The sequence below is a fragment of the Raphanus sativus genome, chromosome 9, assembly GCF_000801105.2.
Source record: "Raphanus sativus cultivar WK10039 chromosome 9, ASM80110v3, whole genome shotgun sequence".
NCBI classification, from domain to species: domain Eukaryota; kingdom Viridiplantae; phylum Streptophyta; class Magnoliopsida; order Brassicales; family Brassicaceae; genus Raphanus; species Raphanus sativus.
This window is the reverse complement of record NC_079519.1, coordinates 553,534-569,021: the sequence shown is the minus strand read 5'-3', so window position 1 is coordinate 569,021 and position 15,488 is coordinate 553,534. Positions and strand designations below refer to the sequence as shown.

The 15,488-nt window shown below is 37.5% G+C and overlaps 4 protein-coding genes across 5 annotated transcripts; 1 reads left to right on the top strand and 3 right to left on the bottom strand.

Moving 5' to 3' along the window:
* Nucleotides 1–2,036: 2,036 nt before the first annotated feature.
* Nucleotides 2,037–4,095, bottom strand: LOC108823411 (amino acid transporter AVT6E). The gene has a single exon (XM_018596606.2). The coding sequence runs from the start codon at nucleotides 3,760–3,762 to the stop codon at nucleotides 2,317–2,319; it is 1,446 nt and encodes a 481-aa protein (XP_018452108.2). The 5' UTR covers nucleotides 3,763–4,095; the 3' UTR covers nucleotides 2,037–2,316.
* A 580-nt stretch (nucleotides 4,096–4,675) lies between these two features.
* On the bottom strand, nucleotides 4,676–6,271 carry LOC108828140 (uncharacterized). 2 transcript variants are annotated; one of them, XM_056994548.1, is made up of 6 exons: nucleotides 6,117–6,271; nucleotides 5,792–5,909; nucleotides 5,491–5,576; nucleotides 5,339–5,399; nucleotides 5,063–5,149; nucleotides 4,676–4,970 (listed from the first exon to the last, which is right to left on the bottom strand). In XM_056994548.1, the coding sequence occupies exons 2-6, from the start codon at nucleotides 5,870–5,872 to the stop codon at nucleotides 4,878–4,880; spliced, it is 408 nt and encodes a 135-aa protein (XP_056850528.1). In that variant the 5' UTR covers nucleotides 5,873–5,909; nucleotides 6,117–6,271; the 3' UTR covers nucleotides 4,676–4,877. The 2 variants fall into 2 exon arrangements, with proteins under 2 accessions (XP_056850528.1, XP_056850529.1); XM_056994549.1 differs by having other exon boundaries at nucleotides 6,113–6,217.
* Nucleotides 6,272–6,439: 168 nt separating this feature from the next.
* On the top strand, nucleotides 6,440–8,768 carry LOC108828139 (DEAD-box ATP-dependent RNA helicase 35). Its single transcript, XM_018601722.2, is given in 3 exon segments — nucleotides 6,440–6,899; nucleotides 6,902–7,475; nucleotides 7,757–8,768. Coding segments are annotated over 3 exon segments (1,764 nt in total). The 5' UTR covers nucleotides 6,440–6,574; the 3' UTR covers nucleotides 8,622–8,768.
* A 981-nt stretch (nucleotides 8,769–9,749) lies between these two features.
* LOC108828450 (pyrophosphate-energized vacuolar membrane proton pump 1) lies at nucleotides 9,750–13,083 on the bottom strand. Its single transcript, XM_018602153.2, has 8 exons — nucleotides 12,707–13,083; nucleotides 11,862–12,436; nucleotides 11,409–11,788; nucleotides 11,240–11,326; nucleotides 10,818–11,148; nucleotides 10,331–10,741; nucleotides 10,186–10,245; nucleotides 9,750–10,088 (listed from the first exon to the last, which is right to left on the bottom strand). Exons 1-8 carry the CDS (start codon nucleotides 12,975–12,977, stop codon nucleotides 9,879–9,881), a joined length of 2,325 nt encoding a protein of 774 aa, XP_018457655.1. The 5' UTR covers nucleotides 12,978–13,083; the 3' UTR covers nucleotides 9,750–9,878.
* Nucleotides 13,084–15,488: the final 2,405 nt, after the last annotated feature.

Below are 15,488 nucleotides of genomic sequence, written 5' to 3'. Positions count from 1 at the left end.
CTAGATAATGAAGATTTTATAATGGTAATTCCAGTAATATAGACAGTATATGAAATTTTAGTAAACTAAACATTAAAAAATTAGAATGATTCCTATATACCATGAAAGATAGTTTTAGAATACATTAATTCAAATGTAGTATTTGGTTTGAATAAAACTTCAGTATATAGAGGATTTACCGAAAATTCATTATTTTAAAAGGGGTTAACCCATGGATTTTGAAAAAAAGTCAAAAATATGAAAATCTGGTTTAGAATGATTCCTATTTTAGAATGATTCATATATACCATGAAAGATATTTTATAATACATTAATTCAAATGTAGAACATGGTTTGAAATTTTTAAACAAAAGTGAAGAGTATAAACTTCAGTATATAGAGGATTTACCGAAAACTCATTATTTTAAAAAGGAGTTAACCCACGGATTTTGAAAAAAATTAAAAAAATGAAAAATCTGGTTTTAGTGTATAGTTTCATCGAGCACTAACATGAGATGATGATCAAAGAGTTTAGAACCTCTGTTTTCTCCGTTTCTCTAGATAATGAAGATTTTATAATGGTAATTCCACAAATCTAGGCAGTATATGAAATTTTAGTAAACTAAATATTAAAAAATTAGAATGATTTCTATATACCATGAAATATAGTTTAGAATATATTAATTCAAATGTAGAATGTGGTTTGAAATTTTTAAACAAAAGTGAAGAGTATAAACTTCAGTATATAGAGGATTTACCAAAAAACTCATTATTTTCGAAGGGATTTTGAAAAAAAAAATTGAAAAATTGAAAATCTTGTTTTAGTGTATAGTTTCATTGAGCACTAACATAAGATGATGGTCAAAGAGTGTAGAACCTCTTTTGTCTCCGTTTCTCTCGATAATGAAGATTATATAATGATAATTCTACTAATCTAGGCAGTATATGAAATTTTAGTAAACTAAATATTAAAAAATTAGAATGATTTATATATACAATGAAAGATAGTTTAGAATATATTAATTCAAATGTAGAATTTGGTTTGAAATTTTTAAACAAAAGTGAAGAGTATAAACTCCAGTATATAGAGGATTTTACCAAAAACTCATTATTTTCAAAGGGGTTAACCCACGGATTTTGAAAAGAATTCAAAAATATGAAAATCTGGTTTTAGTGTATAGTTTCATCGAGCACTAACATAAGATGATGGTCAAAGAGTGTAGAACCTCTTTTGTTTCCGTTTCTCTCGATAATGAAGATTTTATAATGGTAATTCCATTAATCTAGGCGGTATATGAAATTTTAGTAAACTAAAGTTTAAAAATTAGAATGATTCCTATATACCATAAAAGATATTTTAGAATACATTAATTCAAATGTAGAATGTGGTTTGAAATTTTTTAACAAAAGTGAAAAGTATAAACTTCAGTATATAGAGGATTTACCGAAAACTCATTATTTTAAAAAGGTTAACCCACGGATTTTGAAAATTATTCAAAAATATGAAAATCTGGTTTTAGTGTATAGTTTCATCGAGCATTAACATAAGATGATGGTCAAAGAGTTAACCTCTTTTGTCTCCGTTTCTTTAGATAATGAAGATTTTATAATGGTAATTTCACTAATCTAGACAGTATAATTTTTAGTATACTAAACATTAAAAAAATTAGAATGATTTCTATATACCATGAAAGATAGTTTAGAATACATTAATTTAAATGTAGAATGTGGTTTGAAAATTTTAAATGATTTTATAGTGGTAAGTCCAATGATTTAAGCATAGTGGTAAGTCCAGTGATTTATATTCTTGAGAGAAACGGAGACAACAAAAATTTCAAACCTCTTTGACCATCATCATATGTCAATACATGATGCAACTATTCATTTAAACAAGATTTTCATATTTATTGAATTTTTCAAAATTTGTGGATTAATCACTATGAAAATATAATTTTTTTGTTAATTTCTATATATTGTAAAATTTATATTCGTTAAAGTTGTTTAAAATTTTCTTACTGCATTATTAATTTGTATTAATCTATTATAACTGAACTATATATAAAAACAGCAAAATTGCGTGTATAAATAAATATAAAAAAAAATATATCAATAAGAATCTGGTCTGTATACATAGAAGTCGTGGGTATGATGATAATCTCGTAAGCTGAAACAATCCACAAACCGGAGATCGTTGGACTTAGCCTGAACATAGGCCGGCTGATCGAGATCCTAAAGGTGCAAAAACTGAAGACTTGCGGTTCTGTATTGGACTGAGAATCTCTGATTTGTATAATAAATCTACAAGATCCTGTAAAAACCCACTAAACAAGTATATCATCAGTCTGATTTGCTCCTGATGCTGTAGATGTTGCCAACGGTTCCCACAATGCTAACCACCACAGCCAAGATTAGCATTAACCACGAGACAGATCTCTCCACAAAGCTTAACGTATTGCTCTGTTTCCCTAACCGTAATGCGATAAGAGCAGGGAAGGTAAAACCAAGGGAAACCGCTGATGTTGCCCCAGTGAATTTGAAAGCAGTCCATATGTTTGGGATCATGGTGGAGCCGATGTAAATAAGAGCCAGCAAGACCAAGGTGAGCCCCAGAGATCTCTTTTTGCTTTCGGAGAGAGGAGGAGAGCCTTCAAACAACAAGGTATTAACGGTTTCCCTCAAGGAGAAATGAATGACGGGGAAGACGAGAACTAGATGGAGAATGTATCCGATTCTGACAACGTAATTCACCGCAGAGCTGAAACGGATGCCTAGATCTTGATCAAAGTTGGTCAAGATATCAGCTTCGGTAGCCACACCGAAGAGAAGATAGCCTGATATTGCAGTCGAAGCATAGACAACAACGCAGATAGCTGTCGTGATTCTCCCAACTTTGTTCATCTTATGAGGCGAACGACCTTCGAGCTCGTTATAGATGGGCTGGACATTGAAATGACAGACGTAAGCGTTTGACATGATCGGAATCACCACGAGAAGATCCAATATCGCCTCTTTGGAGCTAAAATCAGGACTCATCCTGGGAGTATCAATAGTTCCTTCGACAAGCTTAATCGCCGCAACAGCGAAACAGACAACAACGAAGACAACAGCAAGAGCAACGGAAGCAGCAGAAGTAACGCTCAAGGAATCAATCTTGTTCAAAGCACAGAGAGGAGCCAAGAAGACAACCATAACAACCAAAATCAAAACTTTACGGTGATCCCAAAACCCATTCCCTAACCACTGATCCAAAACACCAATGTGATGAAGAGAACCAGACATGACATCACCCATTATAATGAGGTAAACAACGAGGACGCCACCGTTGTTAACGATGATACAAATCTCAGACAAAACCCTAGCGGTCTTCCCCATGGCGAACTGCACAACCTCGCCGTAAGATCTGGACTTGTAAAGAACAGAGAACCTAATCAAAAGCTCGACGCTGATCTCCGACAAAACCGCCATGAGGAGGATCAGAACAAAACCGAGAACCAAGCCGAGGACTTTCATTGTCGCGGGCAATGCCATGATACCGGCGCCGATGATGGATGTGGTGAGGTTGAAAACGGCGCCGTAGATCCCAGATCCTTGACTGGATTTGCCACGGGAGAGTGGATAATCAGCGATGTCGAAGTCTAGATCGTCGGCTTGTTCGACGAGGCAGCGGGAATCGTCGAAATCATTGACGAAGCTTTCTTCATCGGAAGGAGGAAGCAACTTGGTGTGTTGTTTCTGTAACTCCACGTAAGACTTTTTGGAAATGACGGAGTAACTGCTATCCATTTCCCCCCTCCCCTAGATCTAATGAGATGTAAACTCTGTCTCTCTCTCTGAAACCAATCGCAATTAGAGAGAAAGGAGATGAACTTACAAACAGATGGTCCAAGATTGAAGATGACGAAAGTCGGATACTTTTTTTGAGAGAGGGAGAGAGAGATTGTTGAAAAAAGAAAAGAGAAATCAAAGCTTGAGAATTGAATTGAATTTGGGGGTTAAGAGGTCAACAACAACGTCTCGATTGGTCCTTCTTCCTGCCTCGTAGGCGAGCGAGCGAGAGAGAGAGAGAGATAGTTTTGATTAGGAGAATGGTAAACTTCTACTCCACACGTGGCGTGGCCTTCCTTTATTAATCAAAGGCAGGATTAACTTTTTTCAGACTTCAAGTCTTGTTGCGGACAAAAGCCTTTACATTTCGTCCCTTTTTAACAAAAGCCTTCTCCTCCTCAGATTCTTGTTAGCAAACACCAAGCCAATAACAAAAAACTTTGTGGTTTTAAAATTTTTTTTTGTCCATGAATCATGTCGTCATTAGAACATAGTATCCTTGTTTTGGAGAACCAAGAAAAGAAAAAACACTCACTTTTATGATCTAAAAGTTGAAAAACATTCACTTGGTTGAGCTGTGTTTTATCGAGAAAACATTCACTAGCAGCAAGAGACTGGGCTGCTAAAGAATTCAGCAATGATCCAGATGTAAGTGTCTTAGATATATTTTCATGATCTTGAAGCTCTCTTAACTTCCAAGCAGTGTTTCAAATAAAATTTAATACAAAATGTAAGCATATTCAAGTTTCAAGTTTGCTTAGATTAGAAGTTCCAATTGTTTGTTTAAGAATCTGATAACAACAGACATTTACGTCTTTGTTTCTTTCCGTGTGTTACACTACCCCGAGAGGAGAGAGAGAGAGAGACTTGGTAACAACCAACCAAAAATGAAAACTGTGGGTTTAGATTGAATGGATTATTTCTCTTACTAAAAATTTCAAAACATTGCTTGGACGTTATGAAGAAGAGAACTCTAGCCATTGAACATAAACACAAATAACAAACAATTGACTGCAACTTTGGGCTTTGGACATTTCACCAAACAAGGCAAGTCAGTAGGATCTCGGTCTTCTCTACAGATACTTTCTTGCAAGTGCACGCACCTTGGTGTCAAAATGAGACGATGAAATCCGAGAACCGGGCAGATACAATGGATTCAGAAGAATCTGCATCATGAGCAAACGATTCCCATCATATGTCATTTTAGACAATTTAACAATGTAACTACCGAATTTAGATCAGATAAAAGAAGAGATACCTTAATATAAAGCTCATGAACCTCCTGGAAGAAGCTCTTGATGCCGTCTTCATTGCGTGAATCATGAAGGAGCATGAGTCGTGTATGTGCGATAGTTGAATCAAGGAAGATAAATTTAAAATTTTGGATATAACCTTAGTCTGTTAACCACAAAAGAAAGGCACGTACCAATCTCACAATATATACTTAGATGAATGGATGAATCAGAAGAAGAAAATGATCATTTGCAGTTGAATTTAAAAGAGTTCAAAAAAATGTGAGTAAGAAAAGGATATGGCCAGCGGTAACATAGACAGACACAACCAGATCGTTAAACCTGTCAACTGACTTCAAGAACCTGAAGAGTTTATATATGATGATGATGATGATGATGATAATGAGATGGAATTCTTCGGTATAAATATTTCACAAAAGGCTACTTTACTTACATGGCACTTGTAGTCCAAGCAAGGTCTTGGACAACATCTAATGCAGCGTGTAGTATAAACTGGTGCAACTGAGCAGCATCTTCTCTCTGCCAAAACGCAGAGAACAAAGTAGACATAAAATTTTAAACAAAGGTGAAATAGCAAAACTTCAAATTATCACCAGCTAAATGAACAAGAGTGATATATATATATATATATATATATATATATATATATATATATATATATTCGATCCAATGAATGTCAAAATGAGTAATTAGGTGTATGTATCAAAGAAAGAAAGAGAAAGAGAAAGTAGTACTTTGGCAGCAGAACCAACTTCAGCTTCATAGATGGGAATATCATTCCGACCCACTATTATAAAACACGCTGTGTTAGCCATTCCGTCTACAAAATAGACCAAGATCTTGTGTCTCCTCCTGAAATACAAAAAATCAAAAATGTGTTTGGAGCTTTTGCTTCACATGGATCAAGTCGACGAAACAGGTAGACTTGGAAATAATCAATCAAATATTCTAAATACAATTGAATCCAAAGTAATCGAGGTTAAAGTTTCTATTAGATCAACAGGGATCAGCAATTATAATTGTCAATAGACACAATAAAATGGAGAAAAACTCACTCACGTCTAGAAATGAATGCAAGTGAACGGTGCGAAAAGCTGCAGTAAATTCAACCAGGCAGGATCGCACAGTCCTCAAACGCGATGAATCACAACTCCAATTCTTCGAATAAAAAAGATGAACAAGGAGCTGGAGATTAACAAGTCCAGGGAATTGCTAAGTATATTGGGCCTATTTCAGTTTACTATTGGGTTTCAAAGCCATTCTATCTATAAATTTTTTTAAATTATTAGATACACACTAATGGCCCATATAAACCCAAATAACAGGCCCTACAATAGCCCAATATAGACATGAGTGATAGTATCGACGCCGTCTTAACCCTGGGGAGGTCGGTCTGTTACCTGACTTTTATCTGTTTGCGATTCGAGAGTGAGAGAGAAAGAGATCTGCTTTAGGTTTTCGTTTCCATCGTACTGAAAGGAAGCGTCTTTCTTCTGAGTGGAGGCTTTCAACAAATCATGGAAATAGACGATGATTACGTGGAGTATGTTCCAGTGGCGAAGCGTAGAGCGATAGAAGAGCAGAAGTTTCTCCAACGGAAGGGAAAAGTGTTAGAGCTGGAGGAAGAATCCTCGGAGAAGGAGAAGCTCGCCGAATCCAAACCTAGCTTGCTCGTCCAAGCAACTCAGCTCAAGCGCGATGTACCCGAAGTCAGCGCCACCGACCAAATCATCCTACAAGAGAAGGAGATGATGGAGCATCTCTCCGACAAGAAGACCCTCATGTCTGTTCGTGAGTTAGCCAAAGGTATCACTTACACGGAGCCTCTTCTAACAGGCTGGAAACCCCTTTGCGTATTAGGAAGATGTCGAGGAAGCAGATGGATCTGATCAGGAAGCAGTGGCATATCATTGTTAGCGGTGAAGACATTCCTCCTCCCATCAAGAGCTTCGAGGATATGAAGTTTAAGAAACCTATTCTGGCGACGCTCAGGGAGAAAGGGATAGTGCAGCCGACTCCTATTCAAGTTCAGGGTCTTCCTGTGATTCTGTCTGGGAGAGATATGATTGGGATTGCCTTCACCGGTTCTGGGAAGACGATGGTTTTCGTGCTTCCGATGATTATGATTGCTCTCCAGGAGGAGAAGATGATGCCTATTGGTCCTGGAGAAGGTCCCATTGGCCTTATTGTCTGTCCCTCTAGAGAGCTTGCTAGGCAGACTTATGATGTTGTTGAACAGTTTGTCGCTCCTTTGGTTCAGGCTGGTTACCCGCCTTTGAGGTCTTTGCTTTGCATTGGAGGTGTGGATATGAGGTCCCAGTTGGATGTTGTCAAGAGAGGTGTTCACATTGTTGTTGCTACCCCTGGCAGGTTGAAGGACTTGCTCGCCAAGAAAAAGATGAACTTAGATGCCTGCAGGTAAGTAACCAACCCTATCTAAATTTGTTTTGCACTTATACCTGGACTGTTGTTATGCACTAGGCGAGGTTTGCGGGAGTATCTGTTTATTTGTGGTGTATTGTGCCTGTTTTGTCGTTAGGGTTATCTAGGTTCTGTCAGCACTTGTGTGATTCATTATGCTTTCTTGTCTCTGAACTAACTTTCAGCGCTCATTTATCTTTCCGAATGCATATTACTTGGTAGTGTTAGTTGGACATGTTGACAATGTTGTTTGCCTTACTTTTTCCTTCCTGATATAGGTACCTGACACTGGATGAGGCAGATAGGTTGGTTGATTTGGGTTTCGAAGATGATATCAGGGAAGTCTTTGACCATTTCAAGTCCCAGCGTCAAACACTTCTCTTCTCTGCCACTATGCCCACCAAAATTCAGATCTTTGCCAGAAGTGCTCTGGTGAAGCCTGTGACTGTCAACGTAGGAAGAGCTGGAGCTGCCAATCTCGATGTCATCCAGGAGGTTGAATACGTCAAACAAGAAGCAAAGATTGTTTACCTCCTCGAGTGCCTGCAGAAAACCTCTCCACCGGTTTTGATTTTCTGTGAGAACAAGGCTGATGTTGATGATATCCACGAGTACTTGTTACTGAAAGGAGTGGAAGCAGTCGCTATCCACGGAGGAAAAGATCAGGAGGACAGAGAGTACGCCATCTCTTCGTTCAAAGCCGGGAAGAAAGACGTCTTGGTGGCGACTGACGTTGCTTCCAAGGGTCTCGATTTCCCTGATATTCAGCACGTGATCAACTACGACATGCCTGCGGAGATTGAGAACTATGTGCATAGGATAGGAAGAACAGGACGGTGTGGGAAAACTGGGATAGCAACAACGTTTATAAACAAGAACCAAAGCGAGACCACGCTGCTGGATCTGAAACACTTGTTGCAAGAAGCTAAACAGAGGATTCCGCCTGTCCTTGCTGAGCTGAATGATCCGATGGAGGAAGCAGAGAGCATTGCGAATGCAAGTGGTGTCAAGGGTTGTGCTTACTGTGGGGGTCTGGGACATCGTATTAGAGACTGTCCAAAACTTGAGCAGCAGAAGAGTGTGGCAATATCAAACTCCAGGAAAGACTATTTTGGCTCTGGTGGATACAGAGGAGAGATCTAATCTGTGTTCCAATCTTGTATCCCTTTTGCAAGTTCTTATGATCTAGCTGTCACTGACTTTCATATGTAAAAGGTGACAAACGTATAATGTGTGTTTTTGAAAGCGACCTACTGTGTTACAAACTTGCAATAGATATTTGTTTCTTCATGCAGCCATCATAACCTTTTTCATTTCCATGGCAATCAGGCTGTCACTTAATTTCAATCCTAGAGATGATAAAAAGTGAAAAAATTAAATATATGTCCATACGAAAAATCTTAAGAGGTAGAAGTTTGAACAAGAGTTACAAAATAAATAGAACAGATGTATTGGCAATTGAATCCGAATCTATTCATACGTTACAAGTTACTAACTGAGTCTAAGCATGGCAACAATTAAAACTTTGACCAATGCATATAAATGCTTTTGAACAAGAATTTTTGACTAATGTTTTCCGTTTTGGTTACTGTTAAATTTTGACTAATAATTAATTGAAAGACAATGTATTCATAGCAATCTCAAAACTATAAATAGAGACTATTGCAACATAAGTAACTCAGTTCATAAACATATAGAAACAGTTGCATCATAAGTAACTCAGTTCACAAACATAAAGAAGAAGAAAATGAGTAAAGTAATGAGCATGGTGTGGATAGCGATGATACTGGCTGTTTTGGTCATAGGAGGTGAGGCAAAAACCGAAATAGAATGCAGTAAGATTTGCCGTCCCCACTGCAAGCGCTCATCACCAGCGTCAGAATGTGCAGCTTGTCGTACAAAATGTTACCAGTCTCCACCTGCTGCAATGAGAGGCAGGAACCGCCGCATGGTTTCAGAGGACCACAAACAGCAATAGATCTTATTTGCTTTTATATTTAAATTATATATACAATAACACATGGTGAGTGACTATACATGTAAGGATCCCAAAGCTTTTAATACTTCTAAGCAACGGTTTAACAAGATGAGATTGTTCTATGTTCTGTTTCTTTTCGTTATTTGAACAAATCAAACATGTTCAATTTATAACTAGTGTCTGATGGTTGGTCATGTTCAACTTTGTCGGCCTTATCTTAGAAGCCAGTCAGAAGCACTAAAGCACGTGATATGCTTGTCGTTGCCTGGTTGGCCTATTGGCAAAAGAACACAAGTATAACATCATTTTCACTTTTCTTAATGAAACCATTAAACAAAAAGTAAACCACCGCCACCGAACACAAAAAAGATGTAAAAAGAGTGAGAAATAGGCTTTTATATGTATATGAGTTGAGCCTTTGTTCACGAGAAGATCCTGAAGAGGAAACCTCCATGTGTGGCAAAGAAGGGAGCAAAGACGAGAGACTCAACAGCCATTAGCTTTATCAATATGTTAAGCGACGGTCCTGATGTATCCTTCAATGGGTCTCCTATTGTGTCACCTATCACTGCTGCCTTGTGTGGCTCTGACCCTTTTGGTCCTAAGCTCCTCGCATGCTCTGATGCCCCCGCCTGCATCATCATTTCACAATCCTCAAACCTCTCTCTTATGATATTTTTTTCACAATATAAACTCTCTCTCTCTCACACACACAAAAAGCTTGCTTACCTCAATGTACTTCTTGGCATTGTCCCAGGCTCCACCAGTGTTGGATGCTGATATCGCAATCTGTTTATTAACAATCCATCAAATCTCAGTGAACGTGCATGGAAACTTACGGAATTATTTTAATGGTTCATATAAGATTAATTACCTGAACTCCGGAGATAAGGGAGCCAGCGAGGACACCAGAGAGGGTCTCAACGCCAAAGAAGAAACCAACAATGAGAGGAGTAAGCATGACAAGGCAACCAGGAGGAATCATTTCCTTGATGGAAGCATCCGTTGAGATCTTGACGCATGTTGCATAGTCTGGTTTTGCAGTACCTTCCATGAGTCCAGGGATGGTGTTGAACTGCCTCCTCACTTCTTCCACCATCTTAAGAGCTGCACTCCCCACGCTCTTCATCGTCATTGCAGAGAACCAATACGGAAGCATGGCTCCAACAAGCAACCCGATCACCACCTTTGGGGTCAACACATCCACCGTCTGTATTCCTGCTCGGCTCACAAATGCACCAAACAGAGCCAACGACACCAGAGCAGCAGAACCAATCGCAAATCCCTGTTGTATAGTTCATAACAAACCACAAGCTTGAGCATTGTGGTTTCATAAAACAAAAGAGAGACTATGATAATACCTTTCCGATAGCAGCAGTGGTGTTTCCAGCAGCATCAAGAGCGTCGGTCCTTTCTCGGATGCGATGGCTCATTCCAGCCATCTCAGCAATGCCTCCAGCATTGTCACTGATTGGACCATAAGCATCAATAGCCAGACCAGTAGCAATGGTACTGAGCATCCCAAGAGCAGCAACAGCCACACCGTACATTGCAGCAAAGCTGAAGCTAACAAATATACTGACAGCAATCGCAAATATTGGAATGATGACGGATTTGTATCCAAGAGCAAGTCCGAATATAACGTTGGTTGCTGCTCCAGTCCTGCATGAATCTGCCACGTCTTGCACAGGGCTGCAAAATCACACACACAGACATGATAAATTGGTCATAAAAGAAAGAGAAACTGACACTGATCAATATTGAGCCAACTAGTTTCTTTTACCTGTATGCATTGCTTGTGTAGTATTCAGTAACAAAGCCGATAATGAGTCCAGCCCAGAGACCAACAGCAACACATAGGAATAGCTCCCTGCATATATGTAAGTGACGACGCACTTTGGCAAAACGGGTTCACATAAAAAGAAAATGCAACCGATCAAAAAGGATCTTACCAGTTTTTCACAACTTTCTGTGTCCCAAAGTTGTAGATGGTGAAGGAAGATGGTAACCCAATCCACGACACTAGAGCGATTCCAACTGTCATGATAACGGTTGAAATAATAAGCTGGTTTTTCAAAGCTGGTTCGATCTCCTTTACTGCCTTAATCTCAGAGATGTCGGTTGCATAGAGGGTAGTGATCAAACAAACCAAGATTCCCACTGAACTGATGAGCAATGGGAAGAGCATGGCAGTGAAATCATGGTTGATTCCAAAGGAGGAGATGGAAGCAACAACAAGCGCAGCACAAGATGACTCGGCGTATGATCCAAAGAGATCAGAGCCCATCCCAGCAATGTCACCAACGTTGTCACCCACATTATCAGCAATAACCTGAAACATAAACAACAATTAATTAATCAACTTCTCAGGTAACTAAGAAACATAAAGAGTGAATGTGTCTTACAGCAGGGTTTCTTGGATCATCTTCGGGAATATTCCTTTCGACTTTGCCGACAAGGTCAGCACCAACATCAGCAGCCTTAGTGTAGATCCCACCACCAACTCTACCAAAGAGGGCCATGGAAGATCCACCGAGACCATAACCAGTGATGGACTCAAAAAGACCCTCCCAGTCATCGCCGTAGTAAATCTTGAAGAGATTAATAGTAATATAAAGAACCAAGAGACCGTTGGCAGCGAGGAGGAAACCCATGACAGCGCCAGACCTGAAGGCAACGATGAAGGCCTTTCCAACGCCTCTCCTCGCTTCCAGAGTGGTTCTAGCATTGGCATAAGTGGCAATCTTCATACCGAGAAAACCAGAGAGGACAGAAGTGACAGCGCCGAGGACGAAGGAGATGGTGCTGAAGAGGGCAGTGGCGAGAGCAGGCTTGCATGTTGTAGTCTTGTCGTAAGTGCAAGGCTGGCTCTTGGTGCTGAAACCTTGGACAGAGCCGAGGAAGAGAAAGATGATGGCGGCGAAGAGAACCATGAAAACGCCAACGTATTTGTACTCGGTGAACAGGAATGAGGTTGCACCTATTCATGTACACACGGAAGAGATCACATGTTCTTTAACAAGACAACCGAGTTATTTTTACCAAAAAAAAACAAAAATACAAGGAAGTTTCAAAATTTCCAAAACATATTTTCACCACCTTTAAAACAAAAAGAAAAAAGTTTCAATTTTTTTCTCTGTTTTTTCTCTGTTTTCTAAGGAATTTTTAAAAATATTTCAAAAAAATAACAGAGAAAATCTTTTTTTTTTTAAAAAGGCAAAAGCAAAATCAAACAAGAGTTGTCTATCACCTTCAGAAATAGCGGTCTGAATCTCAGCGCACTTGGCGACGACGCTCTGATCATTAACACCTTCCTCTTCCTCTATCAGATAATCCCCATTTACATTCTTTCCGTCTTCTTCTGTTACTGATGACGAAGACGAAGACGCGCCACCATCTGCGGTGAGTTTCACGCAAGAGACTATATACCACTGGAACAGCGAGAAGGCTATTCCCACTACAGCGCACACCGGCACCAAGATCTCCGTCCAAAGCTCCGGTAACAACGCCTTCCCTATCATATCTTTATCTCTCTCTCCTTAAAACACTGTAACGCTAATCAAATGAGAATCAAAGGATAAAAGAAAGAGAGACTTTTGATTCTTCTAAAGAGATATATGAATGAAGTGAAGCAACTCGGTGAGCTATCGTGTCGTTTTTATAAGAAACGAGTCTCGAATAAAGACAGTTGTAATTTTCTACGCTTGTGGCACGGTTATTACTATGCACCTACTTCTATGAACCGTTCAAACTTAATCTGACGGCCAAATTCTAACGTGTTAGTCTATGGAAAATTATTAATTTACGCGCCGGATAAGGTAGATAACCACGTCACATCCACGTGGCGTAGTAGATTCACGAAAGGAGGGGTGTATTCAACTAAGAGTTTGAAGTGATTTGTATTAAAATTACAAATCCACTGTTATTCAAACGTGGATTTTGAAAAACACTTTAAAATCCAGTATTATTGAACTTGACATTTTATAAAACACTCTGAAATCCACTGTTATTGAACAAAACTTAAGTTAGAGATTTTAGAGTGCTTTAAATGTTTCTAGAGTGTTTGAGGTGATTTCTTTAGTTATAAAAAACAAAAATACAAATCCCACTCTTTTAGATGAGATTTTAAAGTGTTTTAACAAAAATCACACTAAATCCTCTAATTCTCCTACAATCATCTAAAAACTCATTAAAAATCAAATCACTTCAAATTTCAGATTCAATACACCCTCCGAAATGTTTATTGGAGGATCCTAAACGTAACCGCGGTTTTATAGGTCATGCAGAATTAAAATACGGTACGCAGTTCGTACAAATTACTGAATAAATTTAGATTTGATAGAAAAAATAGTGTGGTTTTGATAAAAGAAATAGTGAGATTTTATAAGAAAAAATAATGTGAAAAATATAATATAATCAAGAGTTATTATTTTTGTTTTAATTTAAATAATAGAAATTTTTTTAAACAAAAATTTAAATAGAACATAAGGATACAAATATGTCTGAGAATTTCTGTATCGATTCGACTCGGTTCAAATACTTTGGATATCAGATAGTTAGATATAAGGTTAAATGATCTATTTACTACTTAATTATTTTAGGTATGGGTTTGGTTCAGATAGTTCTGGATTCAATTTGGTTTAAATAACATAACTAGAAATCGGAAAATATTGGAAAAAAACGGTTTTCATTCAATTCTGGTTTGGTTATTTCGATTAATTCGAATAATTCAGGTTAAATATCAGATATTTTAGATAAATATCAAATAATTAGAATGATTTAGATAAAAAATTCAGATATTTAGAGTTACTTTGGATATTTCGGATAAATATATTTGAAATGTTTACAGATATTTTGTATAATTTATAAAAATTTAACTAATTCAAATATTTTATATTTTTTTAACAGAATTTAAATTATAAATATATATTTGGTTATATTATATAATATTTTATATATTCGGATACCAATTTGCTTCTGATATAATTATTTTGAATATATAAATATAAAATCATTCGGGTATTTGAAATTTTTTTATCTGATTCCAGTTTTAGTATTTCGCTTTAGTTTGGTTCAGTTAAGTTTTGATTCATGTTCAGTTTTGGATTTTAGGTATTTTGCCCAAGCCTACATACAAATCTCCAAATAGCACTAATCTAATGATAAAATAATTAAATTATTTAAAACCCTTAACCATAATAAAGAAAAGGATCGCTTGTTTTAAAATACTAACTAATTTTCAAAAAGGTTGAGTACGTTTTCAGAAAACCGCTGCTTATGAGACATGTTGTGGTTTTTGACTACTGTACACTTATTTTATAACGTAACTGCGGTTGTGTCGTGGTTTTTGACTACTGTACACTGTTTTATAACACAACTGCGGTAACTGCGGTTTTCGTTTTTTTTTTCTTTAAACGTACACCTCTAAAGAAGAATTGTGAATGGTAATTGAAGTTTGTTTTTGAAAATTCTGCACTGAAATAAGCTAATTATAATTGTCGCCAATCACAACCTAAGATGCCACCGCACTGAATTAAGCGAATTAGATTATTATGATAATTTAATGTTAATTAGATAGTTTCACGTATATTTCGGTAAGGTTGAATATACCTCGAACACTGTAAGTCTAGTCATCATTCTCATCTTTCTCCATCTTATTACATGGCTCCACGTCCTCTGCATTCATACGATTTTCCTTAACGTACAATATAATGATAGTGTTTTAGTTTGCATGGATTGATTCAAACGAATATTATAATTGTTGTTTTATATGATGTACATTGACAACACATGCTAAACATGCCCCATTTACGATTTAGTCTTCATCCTCTTGTCCCTTTCTGCACGCTAGACGTTACAAAATTAAGGAAATGTAACGTACGTAACAGAAATCTTTTTCGTACATGTGGCTAACATGATGAAGTTTAAGGAGAAAACGTCTTATGGAATATAAAAATACTAAATAGATGTTTTCTAGTAATCTGATGAGACTAGAATCTGTTTCAAGCTCACGTTAATTAGTAAGCCCTGAT

Coding starts and splice junctions, on each gene's coding strand:
- LOC108823411 (XM_018596606.2), bottom strand. CDS start 3,762: ATGGATAGCAGTTACTCCGTCATTTCCAAAAAGTCTTACGTGGAGTTA.
- LOC108828140 (XM_056994548.1), bottom strand. CDS start 5,872: ATGGCTAACACAGCGTGTTTTATAATAGTGGGTCGGAATGATATTCCC. Junction 5,577..5,791: donor AAGTTGGTTCTGCTGCCAAA/GTACTACTTTCT, acceptor GCGTTTTGGCAG/AGAGAAGATGCTGCTCAGTT. Junction 5,400..5,490: donor GCTTGGACTACAAGTGCCAT/GTAAGTAAAGTA, acceptor TAAACTCTTCAG/GTTCTTGAAGTCAGTTGACA.
- LOC108828450 (XM_018602153.2), bottom strand. CDS start 12,977: ATGATAGGGAAGGCGTTGTTACCGGAGCTTTGGACGGAGATCTTGGTG. Junction 11,789..11,861: donor ATGATCCAAGAAACCCTGCT/GTAAGACACATT, acceptor TTTATGTTTCAG/GTTATTGCTGATAATGTGGG. Junction 10,246..10,330: donor CCCTTATCTCCGGAGTTCAG/GTAATTAATCTT, acceptor GTTAATAAACAG/ATTGCGATATCAGCATCCAA.